Genomic DNA, 25,539 nt, shown 5'->3' with positions numbered 1-25,539 from the left:
TACCACCATTGATTTTCCCCTATTAGTCTTTGTTAAATTTGCACTTTTCAAAAAATTGTGTAGAATTTATCTTTGTTTCAAATAAAGAAATACTTGGCATGAGTAAAGTTTGATCCTGTCCAGTACTATAGAAAAAATTTCACATAACATTTCATTGCATATAAGAAAATAACCATCACTGGAAGTTAACCAATCAAATTTTCCCCCTTTTTTAACCTGTATACAAGCTTTAGTAACCATGTAACCTCAAGTTTCCAAAATATTCTATAGAAACCCCAAATAAAAAAATAATGGTGCTTTGAAATACCCAAGATATATGTTTATGACCCAGAAATGTTTTACTGCAATGAAATGTAGGATCAATTACCTACAACTGTCAAATTCAAGGGAATATTTTTTTTTCGACCTATTTTCGTATGCAACCGGATGTGACGTACTATGATTTGGTGGTATTACACCTAAAGAAGACTTTTTTGTTAAATAAACTGAATGTGACTTTTTTCCTTTGTTATACTGGTTATTTCAAGCATTCCTGTCAAGTTTTGTCATAATCAGTTCAATAGTTTGAGAAAAATCTAGTATAATGTAAGACGACATCTGCAGCGATTCGAGCTAAATTTCTTCGAAAAATCCAAACCAAGCCGCATCATGATAGAATATAGTGTGGACCAATAAATGATCAAATATTTATCTCATCTGCCTACAAACAGTTGAATATGATACAAAAGATGACTTTAGGATGATAAATACTACCAATGGACCTCTTTGTCTTCCTTATAAGGTCTCTTCTGGTCCATTTATACCTCTCATTTCCTCAAAATTTCTACTTTATAGGCCAATAAATAAAAATTTTGGGGTAACTTTCACTCATTTATGATAGAAATGTTATAATAAATGATTAATTGAAGTATTCAAGCTGAATGAACTATCCGTATAAAAGTTTACTGTCTCCAAGGAGGTTTCAATAAGTCCTTACGTAAAACTTAAATTTACGCCGCGTTCCAGAGAGGGACATAAAAAGCTTCTCTTTTGTTGAATAATTTGTTGTTACTGCTTTAAAAATAATTTCATTTACTTAAAACTATATATTTATTAAAGTATTTCTTAGGAAATTTTTTTCTAGTATAGCAGAATATAAGAAAAAAGGAGAAAAAGCTCCCCAAAACTCTAAGTATGGCTTATTCTGTCAACTAATATTCATGGTAAAGTCCTATTTCAAGGAAATTTTCTCATAAAATGTGTTTTGGAGACTCAATCCACTCAGAATATTTCATTATTAGTAATATTTCACTTAAATAGCAAGAAATTTTAACACATGAGAGTACTCACAAGGTCAAAGGTGCATGTACAGCTTCCTATATTAGGTGTAATACCACCATTGATTTTCCCCTATTAGTCTTTGTTAAATTTGCACTTTTCAAAAAATTGTGCAGAATTTATCTTTGTTTCAAATAAAGAAATACTTGGCATGAGTAAAGTTTGATCCTGTCCAGTACTATAGAAAAAATTTCACATAACATTTCATTGCATATAAGAAAATAACCATCACTGGAAGTTAACCAATCAAATTTTCCCCCTTTTTTAACCTGTATACAAGCTTTAGTAACCATGTAACCTCAAGTTTCCAAAATATTCTATAGAAACCCCAAATAAAAAAATAATGGTGCTTTGAAATACCCAAGATATATGTTTATGACCCCGAAATGTTTTACTGCAATGAAATGTAGGATCAATTACCTACAACTGTCAAATTCAAGGGAATATTTTTTTTCGACCTATTTTCGTATGCAACCGGATGTGACGTACTATGATTTGGTGGTATTACACCTATAAGGCGGCTTTATCCTAGAGCGTATCTGCTGAAGGTTATGTGACCTGAAACTTGCATTGCTTCATTTCGTAGTTTATGATTATAACTTAATGCAAATAATTACAACTTCATATGATATGAGCATAATGACGAAAACCAATAGAAAGAGGACATTGCGTACCCATTCAGAACACCTCTTTTAACTACTGATTTGTGTATTCATGTTGCTCAATCTTTAGTATATTGTTTTGTGGACTTTTGTTAATCTTTCCGTCGTTTTCCTTTATTTTAGTGTTGTCTGCCTTTCATCGACTTCTTATAGCTTCTGATTGTCCATTTCTGTTTCTTCATACCATAATTTATATTATTCTGAGAAGCATTTTTCTAACAAACGGGGTTAATGATTATTCTGGTCTATAATTACTCATTCCTCCAGTTTAATGCAATGTGTGTCTGACATTTTCTTTAAAGAGGTACCTTGCGATAGCATGTATGTTCATAAAATTATAAGATATATACAGAACTCGGCGATTATAAGTCGGATAGAGACAATATGTTTAAACACATAGCGAGTTAAACGTGAACTTCTTTGTATCATCTGTATTTTTATTTCAAATTTTACATTGAGGAATAAATACATATATGTCAGATAATGACCCATGTTTTAGTTTTGTTCCTTTTAGAAGATAAATCTTTTATTTGCTTATTTCAATTCATCTTGATTATTTATAAAGTGTTTTAATATGATCAAGCAGCTAAATCTCTTACATTGAAAAGTAAAGTGCCGTTTATAATGTTGCTCAAAAGTAATAATTGTAACTTCAATGTGACGTAATATTTAACATAAAGGATGTGACACTGCAGTGTAGAGGTTGAACTGTATCATCATTTCTGACTTTATATTCGTAAAATTTAGATTTTGTGTTTACAAGACGATTATAGGGTATTTGGTACTAAAGTGATCACCCTTAGCTGAAACAATTTAAAATGTTATCATTTGTCAATTTTCATTTTAACATCATAAAAGCTAACGCCATAAGTATTTTGCATGACTGTATTCAGTTCAGAAGGTACTGATTAAGATAAATGACTAAATTTAGGTTTAATTAAATCTCATAGTAAAATATCAAAGTATTTGTTTTATTTTTGTGTGCGAGATTATATCGTTGATGTTAGATTTGATAATAATTTTATGAGGTACCCACCCATTCAACCTACGAGGCAAATTTTGTACAACTGAGTAATCAGACCCTTATATATTATAGCTAAATACAGAATCGTAGGATACTAACTTGCCACGTACAACGAATGTCTATTTACCTATTTAATTTGTTACTCTTCAATTAAAAAGTTAAGAAAACCGAATACTAGTACTTTAATTGTATACGGATACTTTTAAGGTTTTCCTATTGGTTATGAGAAATAGCAATTAATGCTATCAATTAGAGTACTAGTGTGTCATTTGATACTTGAACTTCGACGAGCGTTAAAACACGTGGAAATGTATCTGTATTTTTTCTAGATTCTTGCGGAGTACTAATAGAGTAACATCATCATATACAATATATAATCATTTGCGTTTTACCGCATGGCTTGAGACTCTACAAAAGAAAGTTTTTTATGGGTGAAAACTGTAAACGTTTTACAGAACATTGGTATTGACAAAACAAACTCATCAAAGATACTAGGTTTTAATATTTTGGTACACCAGACGCACAAATGAATGAATATGACCGTATGAATGATATGGTATTTCCTGTCAACACATAATTGCTGACTACTGGGCTGGTGATACCATCGAGGACGAAACGTCTACAAGCAGTGTCATCGACCAAGTTGTTGTAATAAACTCATCATGGATAAGACTTATAATTTGGTTTGACACACTCGCGTTTCATCTTCATTATACTCTTCAGTGACATTTGAATAAAAAACAAGTTGAAAGGAAAAAAAAAGAACTAAGTTAAAGAGCATTGAGAACCCAAAATTCCACAAAGTGTCACCAAATACGGCAGAGTAATCTATGCTTGGGGTAGAAAATCTATACAGTTTGCTGATAACTATTTTAATAATGACCGCATTAATGATATTTCATGTAAACACAGAAGTGCTGGCTATTAGGCTGGTGGCATCAACCAGGTGCTGTAATAAATTCATAAAAGATACTAGAACGATAATTTGGTTAATTTTAAGTTAATTTAATGATAAAGATGTACTAAGACTAAGGTTGCAAATCACTAATGAGAAGTTGATCTTATGAAGTTTTGTCTATGTGTATGACTTGTAGTTTGTAAGCTCCCTCACGTTTTCTATTTTATTTTTTTAAACCTCATAAAGTGGGCCGCTAGAAGGACCAATATTCCAGACGAGTTTTTAAAAAACTATTAACATACTTTAATCAATATAACGATATAACGTGCAAGTCTAATGATGTTTCATGTAGCTATTGTTTGCATTTTTATATTAACACCCAAAAATTGCGTTTGAAAGTCTATCATAATGGATTAAGTATAAAATATTATCTCGTTTGGTTAATATTTTCAAACCGTGGGACTTTAATGCATTTAAGAATATTGGTATTAGCGTAAAGGTTTTGACTCCTATTTGTCTGCTTCCTGCACTTAAATTTGGTGTTAACACGGTATCTGTATAAAGTTTAACTCAGCACAGTATGTTCTGTGAATATGTATGTGAAAATATATTGATTCAATCAGAAAACACCATCTCTAAGCCCGTATGCATTAATACTGTGCTAATATCCTTGATTAATCGACGATGAAAGCCAACACTCAACTAATGAATTCTTTATCGTTATAAAACTTGGGTGACCGAGAGGTCTAAGGACCTGGACTCAGTATTGCCGGTTGTGTCGTTGGTTTCTGAACAGCTTGATTTTTGAATAACGTTGTCGGAACGATATACACTTGCAAGTGTAAAAATGAAATTCCAACATTGTTGACTGTTGGATTCAAGGCGAGAAAAAAAACCTGCATAATTAAAGGCAACAGTTGTATACCACTGTTCAATAATTCGATTAAACGTGGTTTCTAAATAATTGTTTTATATGAAAAATTATAATTGTCATGTGGTCTTTATGTTTTCTTATACTTAAATAAGAACTTTTAAAATATGATCTATCAAGTTATGGTGAAATCATAGAATTTCCAAAATCAGTTTATTTACCTTTTTATTTTTTGATTTATGTATTTGAAAGTATCTTATTTAACAAGCAGCATTCTGTTTCAATATTAAGATTTCATTCTCTCGGAAATCTTTGCTGCTATTCTTTTTAAGCTACATATATAACTTATATAAATCATTGAAAGTCTTAAACTATAGATAAATAGGCTAACCTATCCAAAAATCTTGCATTGGATAGCCAAACATTTTTGAAATAGCTCAGCATTGTAGAAAAAAATTGGGTAATAAATTCATTATTCAAAAAAAGAGTAAGGCCTGAATTTTTTGTCACAAAAACTATTACTGACCATTTGACAAATTATAGAGAAAAAAACCATTTAAAAATAAAAACGGAAATACAAAATGGCGATGACATCAGGTCCTTCAGCATTCAGTGTTTTGGTTTTGGACCCTCCTCTAAAAATTCTAATTATTTTGATAGAACACCTTTATTTTATTACACAATTGTTAACCTGTTAGATAATTTACATATATGTATATATATACCTTGTATTGGTTTACTTAAAGTTTAACTAACATTGTTTTTTTTTAAATTTTGTGCTCATATTTAAACAGTTTTATGGACTTTGTGTACAGGTGAAACTAAACACGCGAAATGTTTGTCGTATGTATACATATGAGACTAGCTACTAATGTCAGCTATGAATCTTTTCTTTTTATTAAGAGCTTTTATAAACTGAATTAAATTTTCTCACTGTAATGTTAAATTTAACAAATTATAAATTAAACTTTATTCGAAATATCATATTTTGAAATATCAGACGGTGTGAAAATAAAAGTACGCAACGTTTTGAAGAAGGCGTGGTGACAAAAATTTGGTATCAATTGCCCAGATTAAACACTCTACTAAATCGATTAATTGATCAACTGACCGCCTGTACACAAGTCAACTTCTGTGTTTACCAACCCAGGGTAAAATATTGCACTCTTATCGTAACCTGATCAAATTTTTCCTAATACTTGCGGATTTACCGTTGTAACGGGTAGATCGTGAGAAAAAATTTTTGTTTTAACTTTAAACAAGGGATTTATAACTTGTTAAGGTAAGATATGGAGATTATCACTTGTTTTCGATTATATCTTTTGTAATTTATTACGGTGAGAGTTAAGATCTGAGCTTTTGTTAGTTGATCTTTCTTGTAGATATAACATTATCACGTTCCCTCTTTTGTTTTAATTGAAAATAACTTTGATTCTTTTTTATTACTCTACATTCCTATTTTAAAGTCAATTGTTTTCTTTTTCTCAATATTCAGTTAGCATTGACCTCCACGTTTTAATTGGAAAATCTGTCGTGGTTGTTACTCTTTGTAGAAGCAATCATTTTAAATATTTTCTATCAAAATCAAAGTACATGCAACGTTGCATGCATTTATCGAGTTGCACTATATGGGAATAGTTTTAAACACCGTCGGTACATGATATTTGAACATCAACAGTTAACTAAACTACTGTTTCCTAAATTTATGCTTTCAATTTTTGGTCTGATTTTGTTTTAATCAATACCAAAATATAGTAATTTTAAATTCGATATTGATATAATTTAGTTAGTTTTGAAGTTGATAGAACTATTAACCAACAATAAATCATACCACATGTCTATTAGACATTTTTTGCTATTCTTTGTCTGCGCAGAATAATGCATAAACATTTAGCCTTCCAAATATTTCGCATCGAGCTATTGAAGGTTATACTAGTTTTTAAACAACTAATTAAGAATCGGTATGTCTACACGATAAACTATTTAAAGGTGTTCAACTTCTCGAGAGTTTCAAATTGTAGTCATTCTCTGATAAATCATGTTTAAACATGAATTAAACGTAACTGAATTGACTTGATATAATGTATCTGAACGGTTCAAAAATTTAGATAGAAATTTCAACAGGTTCTTCTTCACAGTACTTTGTCTGAACATTCCAAATGGAAATGAGATTTATTTTTTTTTCAAAAAGGCGGAAAATACCAAGGTGATATTCAAACTTATAAGTCGAGAACATTTTACAAGCCATGGCAACAATCAGAAGACGACGAAAAAACAAACATATTCCCAAAACACTACATAGAAAACTAAAGACTGTTCAACACGAACCTAAACAAAAACATGGGAGTGGTCTCAGGTGCTCCAGAATGGTATGCAGATCCTGTTCCAATAGTGGCATCTATCGTGTTGCTCATGATTGGTACAAATTCGGTGATGAGTCTCATTTTGTAAAAAAGTTGTTTACTAGTTAACATTAATTATTAAGTATATCTTGTATAATTTCCACAATAATTAAGGAAAAGATAGATTGATGATAAATTGATAATGCTCAAAACCGATTAGCTTTTAAATTCGAAATGCCCTTTAGCTAAGGACAAAGTTAGATATAAACCACTGCTGACCGTCTCCAAAGAATAAAAAATATGAGACAATTTGCATCAATATTTAATTAAGTATATCATTCTATTACTTTTATTCGTGCTCATATCAAGAGACAGGTTCAGTTGATATTAAAAGGTATCCATGTAATCATTTATATATATATATAAATTGCGGTTTTTATCCAATGCAATCATAGGTTTGAACGTTGTTTTCAATTTAGACTTGTATATATATGTGTGTGTGTGTGTAAACATCAAAGGTTCTAGGAAAGATTTCATCACCATTTATATATATTGATGTACTGATTTTCCTCTAAAACTACGCCATTTTCTTCGTCTTCCGTGTACTTTTGAGGAAATTTGTGAATGACCCATAATGATCAGTCTAATTATATAGGTTATCATTAGTTGATGCAAAAGTAATCAGGCATAATACGCCACGTCAAACAAGTAAATATAATTACAGTTTGTCAAGTTTTGAATTATTATTGTAACAATCTTTCCAACGAACTTACAAATATGTGTATTAAAGAGTCGATGGTTACATTATGTAAATCGGTAAATTTAAGAAAACAAGGTAAAAAGATAGTCCTTAAAAAAAATAAAAATATATATTGTATGGGATTATGTTTATAACATCAATCAGAGGCAAAATTGGTTCACCGATGTTTTAAACTTGTGAAATTTTTTTTGAATATACCTCTAAATGAAGCGAGACAGACTGGATCGACGAGGTAGCGTCTCCAGTAGGTGTTTCCTGTCAAAATTTCAACCACAAACCATTTATACTTCTCTTGAGAACCAAACCTCTTCTTGCCAGTCGGTTTAAGGGAATAATCTATGAACAATGATATCTGATGAATTAACTTTGAGGGACCTCGATGGCCAAGCGGTCTAAGTAGTTTATCTAAAGTGATCACTAGCCTGTCGACACTGAGGTTTAGGCAAGGTTTGTTCGACTTAGATCTCAATTGCCCAGGATTTCCAGTTTTCCTGCTGAATGTCAGTAAATCTTTTCATACATTCCGGTTACACCCACAATAGAAGCTGGTTACTATGACATAGCCAAGTGTGATGAAAGTGGCGTTAAACACCAACAATTAATCAATCAAATCTAACTGACCTTTTAAATTGATATTCTTTTTTTGGGACAAGTATTAAGACAATGGCAAGAGTTATGCAGGAATATTTTTGGCTATTTAAAATATCATACCGCTGTCTAAGCATCTAAGAGAGAACGAAATATTAAAAAATATACTTATAAAAATAAGAATGATACAGAAATACAGAGTTCGTCATCATGAAAATATATAAATAAGATACCTTTATGCTGATTTAACCTATCTGTCAACTGAATTCAGTATACTACCTACATATTTGAAGTGCATTTACTAGATGTGGAATGACATAATTGATACTTATATAATAATCTTTGTCGATTTGACATGCTGTCAATCTGATAGTTATCTACCAGCAGAACAAAACACAAACGGAACAAAATATCATTGCCCGTTGATGACCCAATGCGCTCCTAAAACCTTTAAAATGCTCTATTATTTTTTATTTAAAAGGTGACAGATTATGTTATAGATATGTCTCATAAATAATGTAATGAATACAAATCCTTTTACTACAGTACAACTTGATCTGCATCAATTTGTACGTGATGTATAAGACACAAAACCAAGGTCGGATATATATAAGGGTAATTGTTGTGGTTTTTTAAGACACCTGAATATAACTTACAAAGTAACGTTCATCCGTACCATAATGAAAATCATATTATATTTTGGAGGTCATAACTTTCAGGACAAAAAAACTAAGAGTTTGACGTTCAATGCGATCATCAGAAATAGGATGCTTGAAAGATTAAGTATGACGTTATTTCATGGTGACATACAATTAATTCCAACAGTCCAACATTAAATAGGTTGCAGATTTTAACGTTTCTACTTGATATTTATCTCTTTTTACTATTTATAGAGACTGAAAAGAAACATATCATCATAACCTGTTTTACATGTTAAAGAAAAACTATGTTTCACAAACTTCTTACAACTTTTAATCCATACCTACATTTATATATTTTCATTATAGGCTATTTTATGTTTTGATATATTCCATATGTATTTAAGAGTTTAGAACATCGGTAAGCTACTGTTGTCTCTCATTTGTATTTGCAATGAAATACAACTATTCACCAAAAGACCCAACGACATGGAGGTAAACAATTACATGTCACCATACTCAACCTTTTTGGGTATTTGTACTAGTTGATTCTCTATCAACATATCGTTTATGAAAACAAAAAGGTTCATTACCTCCCCACTTGTTAAGAAACTTCCTAAATTGACATTTTATAGATAATCATTTTTTTATTTTTTCATTATTTAACGGTTTTGTTTCTCTTTCATGGGTATTCGTGGATTTTATTTTCCATTTTCATTTTTTTTTTCTTTTTATTTGAAAGAGAATTAAAGGTTCGAAGTTGATTTTTTCTTGAAAAGATTTACATTTTAATTTCTAAACGGCTTATTTTTTGCCTAATTGCAGTGTTATCTAAAGAGAATCAGACCAAGTTCACTACACGTATTAATATATCTGGATTGTTTTTAGTTCAGGAATACCACAGTAATATTTTAAAAACCGAAACTTCTTTTCACTATTCTAATTTTATTGAATCTTAATATCAATCAAAGTACAATCTCCCCCAGGCATTTTTATAATTTTAGAAATTAAATTATAAGATTTTGATATTCAGATTAAAGACGATTTTTTAATTTTTTAAATTAAATTAATGATTCTCTTATAAATATCTTATCAAAATAAACGTAAAATATTGAAAAGGTACGAAATTTACATTACCAATATTCCAGTTGATATTTGTATTGTAAGTTTTATTTTGTAGCATTTACAAACTGTCAACAATTATACTAGCCAAACAATACACAGGACAGGTGTTTGTGGACTAGTCTTTGTGAAAGAGATGACCATTAAAGTCCCCAAATAAATAATTGGATGGAAATTCAATGGTCTGTAGACGTGATAATTTTCCACTATATAAGATACGAGTTGTTATAATAATCATCAATAAAAGAGTGTTATTGTTCGTTAAAAACTGTGATTTTTATCAAACAGTAACAATTTATCCATAAAATCTACGTCTAACTAGAACTGACCGCGGTCAAGTGGTTACATATGGCTTCTGGCATTTTAATCTATCTAAATAAATGTGATTAAAAAGATATAAAGCTAAATTCAATTAATTTGACAGGAATACGGATTTTCAAACAACTTTTCTAAATTAAACTCCGATGGGTTTTTTTTCATAAACAAAAATTGTAATTTCTTTGATAATATTGTAATGACCCAGTATTAAGGACAAATATTTAACTGATGATTTTTGTTTCCATTAACGTATCTCTATATGTTCAATAAAATAAATATTGGTAATCAAAATCTATAAATTCACGAATAGTTAGCCGTCAAATATTTCCTTAATTACATAAAAATAAAGATTTTAATAAGTCTGCTAGCATCTACAACACAAACACAATGATTATAGCCAGGTCAACTTTCCTACCATGGATTGTAGACACTGTTGTAGCTGTTTTCAGTTACAACTAAGTAGTAACTGCGCAAATGAGGACATCAAGGGATGTCCAAACGCTGTGTGAATATAAACTAAAATTGTAGACAGTCCAAAACGTAATATAACATTTTATTGAACCAAACAAGCCTTATTTATAATTGAATGTTGTCAGTTAAATATCGCAGTAACAGAAATATATGACTATGCCCACCTAGACCCTCCTATCAAGTAACAGTATGACTAGACAATATAGCAATCTAATAATTACTTGATAACAACGGCCAGTATTGTGCTAATTACTAATAGTTCCAAAAGATGGGATCCGGAAATTAAGTCTGATTGTTTGGAGATTAATCATAGAATTATACATCATATTCACATTCTGAGCAAATGATTGTTCCATCATCATTGTGAAATAAAAGAAAATATTGCACCAGTTTTGATGGCGTATACAAATATTCGATCTTCAACTTACAGTAAAAAATGGAATCATAGAAAACTATTTACTATTAGCTTCAGATGATTTACGAATAGTGATTTATCATAAAGTGATGTTCATACATACATCACATTTTAAACTAACAAGAGATTTATTTCGGGACTATTTTTCAGATTTTGAGTGAACTTTGAAAAATAAACACTCGTAGACCAAAAGAAGACAGTTCTATAAAGACACTTTTTAATATCCTTAAATTTCAAAATCACAAATATAACAATCTATCAAATAATTTCTTTAGATGTTACACAAAACATCATTCTGATAGATATCAGTCATAATATGATTGAATGATGTCTTACATATTCAATTTAGCTGTTAAAATTTCTTTGATGTATGAAAATACTGCAAAAACTACAAAAAATTTCCTCATTTGCAGCTTTCTATTTATTCTTATATAAGAACCACAGTCTTCACCTGAATAAATCTTGGTAAATTTGCCATTTTCTGTGTCATAGATGTGAACTTAAGCATCTTAATGACGCCATGGTGACATCATAAATGAAGTTACTACACTAAATCATTCTGTTCATCTAGCAACAAAATTAACATTATGTTTTATATTTTCAAGAATACAAGAATGTTACTATTTCTGCTATTTAAGTGGTCATACTATGGGTCTTGCCATACTCAACACTTATAATTCACATCCCAGGCATTAAATTGTCGTTGACTTAATGAACCTAGCTTTTTTTGGTACTTTACGGTACTAGCAAAAACAAAATAACTCGTTAATAATGTATAAAGACATTTCCATTGTGAATGAAATTTGTTGTGAAGAATAATAGTGAAACATATGAAATTTCACTGTATTTGAAGCACTTTTCTCGAATAATCTTCATAAATAAATCATCAGGCCAAGCTTTCGATAATTCAAATAAGCAAGATTACAAGGGGGTATGTCTTAAATGAAATGATCATAACCGTTTGAATTCAACTGTGCTCCGTCGAATTTGGAACGTTTTGCGTTGTGCTAAAAAGATAAAAAATATTTTGCTGGCAAATGTTTCCCCTTCAAATGTAATTTTTAACAGTTTTTTTCATCTTCATTGCTTTATGAGTAACTTGATGATATACGTTTTGTTTCAAGTCTTGTTAGAAGAGTTCCTGTCTATTGGTTGCAAACATTACCAAAAACGTGCAATGCATTTGTATTAAAAATTATAATATGTATTTCCAAGTTTTAGATAAGTAACATCAAAAATTGCATTTTTTCTCATTTTTTTGTTACTTTATTTGGAGGAGGATGTAGTATTCCAACATTTTACTTACTATTATTTTTAAATGTGTGATTCACTGTCGCGGTGCAATCATTTTATAATTAATTTCTCATGAAAAAAAGAAAAAGAATGACACCGTCAGATCATAAGTAAAAATATGAAAAATCAAAATAATATTTAATAACGAATGGTTTAACCTTTTAACACATATACATAAATTTTGGTAGTTGTATTTATATTTATTTTAATACAGTGTCGTGGAAACAGAAATTTTACGTTTTATTAATTCTATATTGATCATATATTACCAGTTTATGGGGATATAATTACGCATCAACTTTTACATGAAAATAGCGATAATTATTCGAACAATTTGGTAAATAACGCGATTTTATTGCATTTTCGCCGCAATATGCTAAAATAAAATCAATCTTAAACACTTGTTTGAACTTAATTTTTGTCCTCAGTGACCAATAAAATTTGCCGTTCCTACTTATACCACTTAAAGGATTTTTACTATACCGTATGAATTAGATGGTGTACAAATTTACGAAAAGGGAAAAATCAATGTCAATCAATCCTTCAGTAAAGACCGTAAAATCTAACATGCATATACACAAATAATAGGGTTTAATCGGATTTCTTCACAATAAGTAAACTGTTACTTGTCTATCACAATTCACTTCTTTTCCAGGTGTTCCGTCAGGCCAACATTTAAACTCAAGCAGTGTGGTTTTTAGCTATCTGTTGATCTTTCCGATTGTCTAAACTGAAGATATTATCAGTACTCTATAGTTTTATATGCTTTTCGTTAGTGGGCCGAACTGTCATTAAAGTAGTAGGTATAAATTTGACGTCATGTTCAGACAAACTCTCCAATCAGAGACCAGAATTCTGTTTGGGTAAGGAATATGCTTCAACTAGTGTCACATGGTTCATCCATTTACCGGAAAGTCAGGAACTACAAAAGTATCAGGAATACATCACTTTTCATCATGTTACATAACTGTGAACGAGAGTTGACTTCGGAGGTCAAACGACATATTTACAATTTATCAGAAACATGCAGAAAAATCTTAGAGATTACAATTTCAAACAGTGGAAATAAGTCTTAAAGAATGATTTAAGTTATTTAATTAAAATATATAAGTAATTAATTTGTAATGTAGAAAATTATAGTAACCTGGCGTTCAAGTAGACACTGTCAAAGTCTGTAAACGCCAAATCATAAGTACACGGAATGCTTTCAAATAGGATAATTAACAATACTCTAACTGGATATTTTGTCTTGTTCTTACTAATTGGTTCATCCTTACAATGTGGTCCTACCCGAGGACCTGGAAGGCGGCGGAGGCCGGGTAAAATGACAGTTCTTGTTTATAAGCAACATGTTCCAAATGTCTCAGAAAACACGATTGGTGCAAGTGGAGTTCCAGAAGGAAAAATTTCACGAAATGATCCCAGATTTAAAGATCTTGTGAAAAACGAAAATCCCAACATCATATTCAAAGACGAAGAAGGAACCGGTTCTGACAAATTAATGACACAGGTATGTATTATAATAGTTATTGACAAGATTTGCTAATTCCTGTTTTGTTATTTGGATGAGACAAGAATTATAATTTGTAAAATAAGAGTGTTTAACTGTTCGACTAAATATATTGATTAATTAGCTTCGACATTTTTTTACATGACACAGCATAGGGAGTTTGGGGATATTTTAATGTACTGATTTATACGTTTCGCTAAAAAATATATATAAATGTCTTTGATGTTCACATTTTGTTTGCTTATCTTAAGTTTGCTACACGACTCATTGGTGATTTTTCTTTTTTTTATGTCTTCTCTAGAGTAAATTGATAGTTTTCATTCTATATTTTGACTGGATTGTCTGGATCATATTATTAGATTATGACAAAATCCAAAAACTTGCTGAGTTATACTACCCGTGAAATATTGAATTCATTACTTTTTTAGTTTAATCTTATCAACTAGTTTCTAAAATTCAAAATTGAAAGAGGTTTTTTCAAGGATATTCGTACAAAAATATGCTATCTAACACTGTTCAAAATTGTGCAACCATGGTTCGTTAAAAGAGCATAAACTAACACAAGTTAAATGCCATTTAATCTTTAATGAGTTGTTGAAGTGATAAGTTTATTTGGAGAACATTGAACACTTCACTTAGAATTTTCTTATTGATTTGGGGGTTTTAGATAAATCTAGAGCAAACAAAAAATTTAATAATCACTACATACCATATCTTAATTATCATGTATTTTACACGTTATTTTGCCATATTTTTAGCGGTATATGCAAGAAATTTATTCAACATATGATAGATTCTTTTTCTTAATCATTGCATTGAAAGTAATGGAACAGAATTAAGAATAAACGATAAAAAGTAACGCACATGTTGTTTAATCAAAATATTTCGATCATATATGATTCACAAAGTTGGAAGTGTGTGTTTTATGCTGTATCAAAATCAAAATAATATATTTTTAATATGATTTACTAGTAACCTTGTTGTTTAGGTTAAAATTGAATGTGTATTCATCTGATCTTTTTTTTTGGTTGTTTCGGATATGAACACAATGTAGCCAAATTACAATACGGTCGTCTTCTTTTTACCATGTTGAGATGAAAAAAAACCCAAACACTTTGTCGTACATTGCTAATATTAAATTAATAGTCATTCTTCTAACTCAGACATCAATACTACAAAACCTTATTTATATACACTGACCATACTGTATCACTATAATTCCATAACAAAATGTGGGATTGTTTTTTGTATTTTTACATTATTGCTGAACTTCACACCTTGATGAGTGTATAACCACACAAGATTCTATAACACGAAGGTTGTATACCGATTTAAGAAAGCAAGACGCTTTAGATTTCCATACAATAACATTCGATCAAATATCTGAAATTTAAATTGATTTAATTAAACTTTTACGTTAATTTAGTAATTTACAAAATGTGAATACCTGTTTCAATAGGTATGGGAAACAAATTGTAATATAACATATTTTCATGAATTGTCAACTCTGGGTCAATGGGACCTAAACATGTGTATGTTGCATTTGACGCAATTTTATCTAGAAATTATTTTAACTGCTGTTAAAAATTGTCAACCTAAATACGAACATCATTTGCACTACCAACCGCTGAAAAAATTAACCATGGATGTGTGTTGGTTATTTGTGTCCAAAGGTTGCTGTCTCGTTTTGCTAATCGTACATTTTTGTTGTCTACCTCTATTTGTAGCTTCTAACTGGATTGGTGAGATCTGAACATCGGTAAACTACTGTTGCCTCAAATTAAGATTTAATTTTCATAACATGATTTTACTGATATTAAATCATGGGACTCTCACCATTGGATATGTCTTAAAATTTATTAATATATAATTCCAACAAAGGCATTGATCATAAAAAGAGTCAAACATTTGTGACCCTTAAGTATTACACTATATGTAATTAGCCTATATTGGTTTAGAATATAATGTACAGCAATTTCATCAGCAATTTTTAATTACTATATTTTTTCAAACCAACTTTTCCTCAAAGATGAAATTAAAGTCATTCTGATTAGAGAAAATATAATGGTTGATTCACTGCAAGTGAAATTATTTGAAAATTCAATATTATAATCTATATGCTAACTGTACTTTTGTGCACTTTGAAAGAGGGGCGAAAGACACCAGAGGGACAGTCAAACTCATAGATCGAAAATAAACTGACAACGCCATGGCTAAAAAATAAAAAGACAAACAGACAAAATTATCCCCTTGTCTTCTCATACAACTTAAACGTTTGATGAACGTGAAGAGTATATTTTTTTTTAAATCATTCAAACATGATTTCAATGTACTGCAAAATGCTTGACTCAAATTGTTAAAACTATCTTCTTTTTTTTTGTAGTCTAACTTATATTCATAAACTAAAAATATTGTATTTTCCCTCTATCAGACGACCATTTTCCCCTTAGTATTTGAGAACGGTCAATGTTAGTGTCGAAGTGTACCTATAATTAAATGGCCATGTCTAAAATTAAAAATGCTTTAAAAATTGATTTTTTTTCTTTATTTCACACGTAATACGATTTAAAAGACCATTTCCTTTTGTTCATGCAAATATTTAGTCTTAAGATTTCATTAAAATCGAAATTAACACCGATATCTCCTAATTTTGTTTTGAAACATTTTCACATATTAAACGTGTGTACCAGAAGAAACTCGAGTCAGTTATATTGGTGTATAAGCCTGATATCATTGATGAGTTTTTGCAACTACTGTGTCGATGACACTACTGTGGAAATTCGTCTTCGAATGAAATCGCATGCCCTGTTGTCGGTGCTCCTGTCCTGTCATGAAATATAATTGAAAAGTTCGTTTTCTATGATTTTACTGGTAATAAAACGTTTACAAAAATCAATAAAACCACTTAGGATTTTCTATCCCAATGCAAAGATGACTTCAGACAGATTTGGCACAACTTTGAGCATTTTCGATTTCCAGTGCTCTTTACCATCGTAATTGATGTGGCCTTCACCCTGTTTTGATTCGAGTGCCCCTTATGAGTCTTATGTAGACGAATCATCCGTCTGGTGTATTAAATTATAAGCCTGATTTGATATTCTACGTCCGTATTGCGTTTGGAGAGCTTGGATATTTTTTCTTAGTTTTTAAATCCTCAAATTTCTTACAAAGTATTTTTATATCAAAATTTTTAAAAATTTTAAATAAAATCTGTAAAATTACATATACAAATATACAAAAGTCTCATGGCGAAAAGCTAGCACTACCAATTGATGTCTACTATACATCCGTTGTGCCAATTAGTTTATATTCTAGTTTGTTTAAATAAGCCGCTTATTTTGCTATGTTAAATCTGTTTCAAGAGTTTTTTAATATGAGTATGTAAACTTTGACTGTATCAGTGTTTGTGTATATCTGTTGAAGTCACCACATATTTTAGCAACTATTTTGTTAGAAAGAGAAAATCTTAAAACATCAAATGTCAACACTTGAACTTGGTTTCTGTTATAATCCAATGGTGTCCCAGTAACGAAGTGAATGGTCAGGTATGCGGGCGTTGATTGTGGCTCTATCATAATAGGCGTGACATTATTTTTTATATACACAAGAAAATTGACAAAGACTTTATCGTTTCTTTCCCTATTGAGTAGATTTTTATTTTTAGTTAATAATTCACAATTTGCCTTTGGAAATGTTTCTTCAGGGTGATAATAAAGTCTGTAAAAAGTATGATAATGATAATGCAATTCAACGTAATTGATCATTACCCAAAACAAAACAAAATGATACGTTAACCGTGAGAACATTCAGTGCTTATGGTTGAATCGTTATCGGGTACGCCTGCGACCAAAAAGATTAGAAAGCCAAAAATTAATAAAAATGTTAGATAGCTTACAAAACCAACGGCCCTAAATAAAACAGCCAAAGTGGGCTTCAGTCATATTTCCCTAAGGAAGTTAAAATATTTTTCTTTAGCATAATATTATTTTACTATGAAATGGAAATGTACATACAAAATATATCATTTGAATCATACCAAAAACTAGTTTAAAATGGATCTGAATTATACCAAACAGTGTTTGTAAAAGTTTGAAACCTGTGCCATATATAAAATGTTCTACCTCTAATTTAAGTATCAAAAGGAATAATGGATCATTAAATTTGTATAAAGACAATGAAAAGATCAAGGATCATTACAAAAGTAAACGATCATTTTGGTTTTAAGAATTTACTTCCAATCAAATTCTTATTCTAAAGAAAAGATCAATATCTTATTTCATCTATAAGTCCTTTTAAATTAATTCATTTTATATGTTAAAAAAGTGATACTTTCATATTGAACTTGTTTTCCGTGATAACTACGTAAACCGAAAAAAATATAAGAAAATGTTATGATAAGTGGTATTTGGATGGTATGGTAGATGTGTTTGTTAAATTTGAAATTGTATTTTATTATTTGTATATAAATTTAAAATTTTGACATCTCTCCCAATTAACTGTGTGTATGCCTCCCAACTGGAAAGGTTTTGAGATATATTCATCAATTTGAGTGTGCTTAGTCTCTTTTGTGTGGGTTATGACCAAATTTGTATTCTTTTTCCATTCGGCAAAAAATGAAGCTTTTGAACAAAATATATTACTCTCATTTCAAAGAGGTTAGTAAAATTCGATGGTATGCATTTGCAAGCATTCTTTCTTTCAAAGTAAAGCGCGTCGTACGTAACTATAATTTAGACGTGAAGTGTTATTTTCATTATGAATTTTATACTAAAATTCAATTACTACAGCTTCGTGTGTGCTTTTTAACTGTGTTGAAAATGTAATAACATAATATATGCTTTTAAAGATGACTCTCAAATTTGATAGATTGAAGCAAATATTGACTTCAAGCCTGAAAATTACTTGGAAGGACTTGAAATTCTTTATGTGCTTGTCCCAATTCAAGAGTCTGTAATTCAGTGATTGTCGTTGGTTGTTGGCTATCATGTTTGTTTTTCGTTTATTATTTTGTCATAAATTAGGTCGTTGGTATTCTCCTTTGAATTGTTTCACATTATTTTGTCCTGTCGGGGCCTTTGTAGCTTACTATACAGCATGGGGTTTGCTCAATGATGAAGGTCGTGCGGTATTTAAAACCAAAACTAAAATTTATCAGAAGAGTATCTATGTACTGTCTCCACACACAGATCAGTTCATTTTTAACTAAAGGGTCTTAATTGCGAAATTTAGCAAAAACATGCACAAATCATTAATATTTTATAAAAAAATGTTTTATCAACTTTTTTTATTGATCCTTTCAGATAATTAAATGCGAGTGAAACTGTTAATCGGTTTGTAATGAGATTCTTCTTATGAAATAATGAATCGCTTTGATTGATTGACTGTTTGTATGTTTGCCTAATGTCCAGTGGAAACTATTTCGTCCATAGTCAGGACGAGAACGTATAAAACATAAACAACATGTGATTTGAGTTTTGAGAAAACAGCAGAATAAATATTTGAAGCATTGTCCCTTTCTTTATTAATTAACAATAGCTGCATATAATTGTTACAATAAATATGTCTGCAGTTTGGACATATTTGCAATTAAGTATTTTATATCAACCAAAAGGAAAGAGCATTTTGTCTATAATTACAAAGAAACAAGACGAGCAGTCATGTCGAATCTAAAAAAATGTTTATGTTTCAAACACATTGAACTCCGAACGGTTAATTTTTATTATCAGCACTTTGTATATTATACCCTCCCCGTAAAAATGGTTAATGCACGGGCTTTTGTATATAATATATATTTTGAAGAAAAAAATCAATTAAAAAAGAATGTTTTTTGTAAGCAAAGAGTTAAAGATGACTTATAAATGTTTTTGTTCATTTTTTTTTGGTGTTTCCCATTAGCTTAAATTGCTCCAATGTTTTGACTAAATCTTATTTTTTCAAACTTCTGGCTCGAGTGTCCTTTGTGAAAGTTAAGATTAGGTCTAACGCATTGAATTAGATACCTTGAGGTGTTTGGATGGTATTTGCTCTTATCAGTGAAATTCTTATAAAGTGTCTGTCTTGTCCAGTAGATTTCTTTGTTTATTGCTGTATTTACATGCTTTGTTAGGAAAACATTTTATCTGTTTGTTGAGTTTCAACTCTAAGGAAAGAGAGAAACAATTCAATGTTGAACAAAAATCCTAATACTTGTCAAAACTCCGAACATGTGTTTTAACTTGTGTTTACCTCCAAAAACATGTATATGAGGAGTTTCTTAGTAAAGTAGGTATCACTGTACAGTACACGAATATGATTTGTTTCCATTTCTTTCCTGATGTATCCCGATCAGAAACGCTTAAGGTGGTACCCAACACCTTGACTTACATTAATTTGGCTCGTTTAATTTTCATAAAATTTTGACAAAATGTTTACTTTGACCCTTTGACAAAAATATAAAAATTTCAAAAAATTTGAACCAACCACTTTATCAGAAAAATTTCGTTGGTTATATAGCAGTTTGACAAACACTAATGTTGATCATTGAGAAGCTTAATATTTCCTTAACAAAACGACGTGATTAAAACGTTTAGCTGATTTTTACAGAGTTATCTCCCTGTAGTGTTAGGTACCACCTTAAGGGGAAAAAGAATTAACGTTAGAACGTTAACATTCTCTAAAATTGGCATTATCAACTAAGAGTTCAGAAACCAGGGATACCAAAATAAAAAAATTAGAACTTAGACATATATCTGCATTTGTTCAATCCATGAACATAGGTCGTTCAGATTTTCTATAAGTTTTGAACTTTACTCTGTTTAAAAAAATATTTAAGCAAAAACACACTAGTGTGTCCCTTTGTCTTTCTTCAAGTATAAGTGTTTTACTCGTGTTTAAAAGTATTTAAATAAACCAAAGCCAGTTATAAAATATACGAATAAAGACTATAGCCTTTCATTTCGTAATTTTGTGTTGTCAGTTGATGACAATATAGAGTATTCTAATACTCATACCTAATTATTCACTGTGCGCAAGTAATACTCATACATAATTATTCATTGTGCGCAAGTAATGAAATTTCTAATTAAGGTAAGATTAGTCTTTTTCATTTGTCACGGTATGTCGTCGGAATATTGTGGTTTGCCTATTTTAGAACATTCTTACTCTTCCTGATCGCATTTCAAGGGGTTAGTGTTCTAAAATGGATTGTTTTTTACATAATTTGCTCGATGTTTACCTTGAATGAAGTATTTATACGAGAATAAACACGTGTAGCTTTCCATTTTAGTCGTTTACACTTTGGTATGATATAAGTTTTGTATGTTAAAGTCTATTATACCCGTAGTATTCCTTCATTTGTTTATATTTTTAATGTTTACTATTGTACAATTAAATACAGGTTTAATCAAGGTCTAATTAGTTCTATTTGTATCTTGTCTTTTATGCTACTAAACTATCAAATGAATGAAATCTAGCAGTTTATCTACGACAATGACAATGATAAAGGATGGATAATCGTGTTGATTCGGAAGAAATGTTCAATGTAGTCTGATTAAAATGTTAAACGAAGCCTAACATGGTGGAAATATGACATGAATGGACATAAAGACTTAAATCAATTAACACTTAAAGAATCTTTAACGACCACTGTAAGAGGAAAAGACTGAATCATTATATATACAGTCTTTGAAGAATTGAGGCCAAAAAAGGGAATATGATCGCTATGTACATGTAGTTTCGTAATTTATGATATTGAAATACTTCATATTGTTAAACTCTACAGATCAATGTTAAATACAATATAATGCTCTTTCATAGGGATCCTCGCAAAACGTACGTGATATTAACAAATATCTTAAACTTAGAAATTTTACAACCACATTAGAAATTCCTTTTACCAAGAAGGTGTCAGGATGTCAAGTTGACACTACGTGGAAGTCATAATACCTCTTTTACTTTCATCTTTTATTCGTCTTACAGAATGAAGATAAGTGTTTAATTTGTTATCTGATATAGAAGCATAATATATTATTAATAAATTTCTAGGGTAAATAGAAAAAAAGCTGCATTGTTAAGTAGATAGCCATAATATTCATGTCCTCTATGTTTTTGTTACAGTAAATTACGATAAGTTTCGAAAAGTTTCTACAAAATTTAGAAAAACTGTAACTCTTTCAGGTAACATATTTCAATAATTTGAAGGAAGGGAATGTTTTCGTTAGGTGAGTTGCATTAGTAGCGAAAAAAATATTGAAATAAGCCACAAAAAAACACAAATTGACAACAATGAATGAAATACTATTTTAACGTCAATACACAGTTTGTAAAAAAATATTTTTGCCTGAAAAGTTGGGGTAGGCATGAACAAAGTACTCCCAATACATCTAAATATGAGTTGGTATTCACCACTCTTCTTTGTCAGTGCTTTGTCCTATATTCACTTATGACTTTGCTGCAATGTTGTCAAACAACAGTGTCAATGTTACTACTGGAATTTAAACGAAGCACATTAGGTAATGTCGTCTTGATATCTTAACTATTAATTTTTCATCTATTGTTTGAAAAGAAAAATAGTAATATCCGTGTACAATATAAACGAAAAATAAAAATAAAAAGCGAAAAAGGTGTAAGGATCAAATTTGAAGAAAAAGAACATGTTAACGAATAAAGAACATCTAAAAAAAAGTGGCGGTAGATACCAAGGGGACGTTCAAAACTCATAAATCGAAGGAAAACTGACAATGTCATGGCAAAAAACGAAAGACCTTCAAAAAGACGAACAGGTCCACAAAAGCTCCACATAAACCAACAACTACGAGCAATACCAACGCAATCAAAATATCGTGAGTGATTTCAGGTGCATCGGAAGGTTTGTTCTGATTGGCATGCAATTGCCGCCATATTCCATACTGATTTGAAGTAGCAGTTGAATCCGGTAACGGTCGAATGTGAATTATCTTCGTAAATATGTCAACGACAATAGTCTAATATTGTTCAATCAAACTGTGATTTAACTTATTAGTTCAGACTGGAACAACCCTGTGAATTAGCCGTTTATACGATAGTGATCGTGTCTTCTTAAAGAAGTCTCTGCATCGTCACAAGACCTTGAAAAATGAACAAAAGATACCAGTAGTTCATTTACATATATTTGTACTCGCAAAATGAATAACGGTATTAATTGTAGAAAGACAATTATTTTAGTAACAGCACTTTCCGAAATTAAATCATTTCAACTATTTTTTTTAAACTTTTTTAAACAACTGAATTGGTATTCAGTGAAAGACAGCATTTGGATATATCTCCTTAAAATCTAATTTTTGTAAGTGAAGGCATTTGTTATCGCTGAAAGGACAAACATTTGGGATAAAACCATCAATAATGTAGAGACAAAATTTTCACTGAATATTGTCACTCGAATAAAACACTATTTCGAAGTGACAGTGCATATTGGGTAGAACTCATGAATAGTTGTTTAATTTAGTGTCATTTTTTTTTTAAATATTTGCTTTGTTTTTGTTTTGTTTTTTTACTTTTTTTTCGTTTATTTATTTATAAATTTATTGCTAATTCAATGTGTTCCTTTTATATATATATATATATGTAAATTTTGTACTTTCCTATGTCATAAAATATGTATTTATTTTTGGAGTGTACTTTGAAAAAAATGCCAAGCCTTTTACAAAAATCATAAATGAGCAATTTAAACTGAAATTAATATTCAAGGAAAGTTTGTTTTATAAAATTAAATTATTTACAAATATCTAAATTTATAGTTTAACTAACTTAAATAAATATTTAACTTTAAAACCGTTCACTCCTCAGTTGTATGTACTAACTTTTATATTTGTTTACCTTTAGTCTGAAGTGTCGTATATGAAAGGCAAAAATGTATGATTTGACTTACAATAAAATACTATTCTTGTTTATCTGAAGTGAATATATAATATGGTCCATCTAGCCGTTAATCTTCGGAACAAAAGATTGATCTTTATCACTATTGAACTTAAAACTGTTTGTACCTTTGCCGAAACTGTAAAACGCTCTAAAGACGGTGTTATTCAGCTGAAGAACCCTTATCCTTGTAAATAACAATTTTAAGCATACTTGTCCTCATTTTGAGGTAAAATATTCATTTATGTGGCCACTCGAGTTACGTTGTATTAATATATGGCTCACTTTTCAGTTAGCAATTGTGTGCAAGATGAATAATCAAATACATTGATATGTTGTTAAATAATACTGTATCATAAAAAATTCAAAGCAGGTCTTTTGAAGGTCTGTTACTAAATTTAAAATACATTCATGTTTTCCAATGTGCCTGATGTTCCTTGAAATGTATTTTTTATAACTTGTCAAGATTTCATTGATAAAAACATAAGAAACGTCCCATTTTTTTAAAAGCATTATCTCATAAAATAGGATCTAGTGAGGTTTAGCAAAATACTAGCAAGACAAATCAAATCAAAATACAATTTATGTATTTGATATTTAAATTAAAGAATCAATTTCTTTTAATTTAATTATGTAATGTGATTAAAAGGTATAAATATAGTTGTAAAGATATAATTGTGGTTTTATACCTTTCTATTGAGACCTTGGAAGTATATAGTAATGAGATCTGTGATTATTCTAATATAACGTGAAACATACCATAGGTCCGATTTTTTCTTACGATAAACCTGGATAAATATCATGCCGTCCTGTATCAATGTAACCCTCTTTTAATATTATCATGTAATTAAATTTATTATTAAAGAACATAGGCCTTGATTCTATGTAGTATTTTTCTCATTAGGGAGATTTAAGCTGGTCAACATTACTTTGTTTCTCTGGGTGAATGGTATTTCTTCATACAGGAGGACAGATTAATCCGTATATAATCTTCTCATAAGATGTTCTTCTTGAACAAATAATGATAGTGAATTGTGTGAAAAAATCTTAGTTGAATTCTTCTTAAATTTATTTATTTACTAGTATCTTTCTAACAAAACTTTAAAAGTTGTAGATAAACTGATTTTTGATTATGTATAGCCAAAAGCAACCGCTTCACTAAAGTGGATTTAAATTTATAACATAAGCTTTGCAATTTCTATAGAACTTCGTTTTTACATTTTTTTAGGTTGATCTTCTATTTTTAATGTCATTCCATGTTAGGTAAAGAACTTATCACAAAACAATCTATAACATTTATTTTAAAAATGAATAGGTATTTTATCAGTTGAAGAATATTGTGGAAGAAATATTTTGTTTGTACAAAGAAGTAATCTTTGAATAATCATGAAACAAGCATTTAGTAAATACCTAATTGTTGTATTTATGTTAATAGAAAAA

The 25,539-nt window shown here is 29.9% G+C and overlaps 1 protein-coding gene across 1 annotated transcript in view; it reads left to right on the top strand.

Moving 5' to 3' along the window:
• The first annotated feature begins 5,930 nt into the window (after positions 1–5,930).
• LOC127730072 (sonic hedgehog protein-like) overlaps positions 5,931–25,539 on the top strand; it is a 31,549-nt gene continuing 11,940 nt past the window's right edge. Inside the window, exons 1-2 of the mRNA XM_052238118.1 lie at positions 5,931–6,054; positions 13,375–14,229. Coding sequence (XP_052094078.1) covers positions 13,921–14,229 — 309 coding nt within the window. The 5' untranslated portion in view covers positions 5,931–6,054; positions 13,375–13,920. The remainder of the gene's footprint in view (positions 6,055–13,374; positions 14,230–25,539) is intronic.

This window comes from Mytilus californianus, unplaced genomic scaffold, assembly GCF_021869535.1.
Source record: "Mytilus californianus isolate M0D057914Y unplaced genomic scaffold, xbMytCali1.0.p SCAF_2, whole genome shotgun sequence".
In the NCBI taxonomy this organism is placed as follows: Eukaryota; Metazoa; Mollusca; class Bivalvia; order Mytilida; family Mytilidae; genus Mytilus; species Mytilus californianus.
The sequence above is the reverse complement of the archived record's forward strand: the minus strand, read 5'-3'. Positions and strand labels throughout refer to the sequence as shown.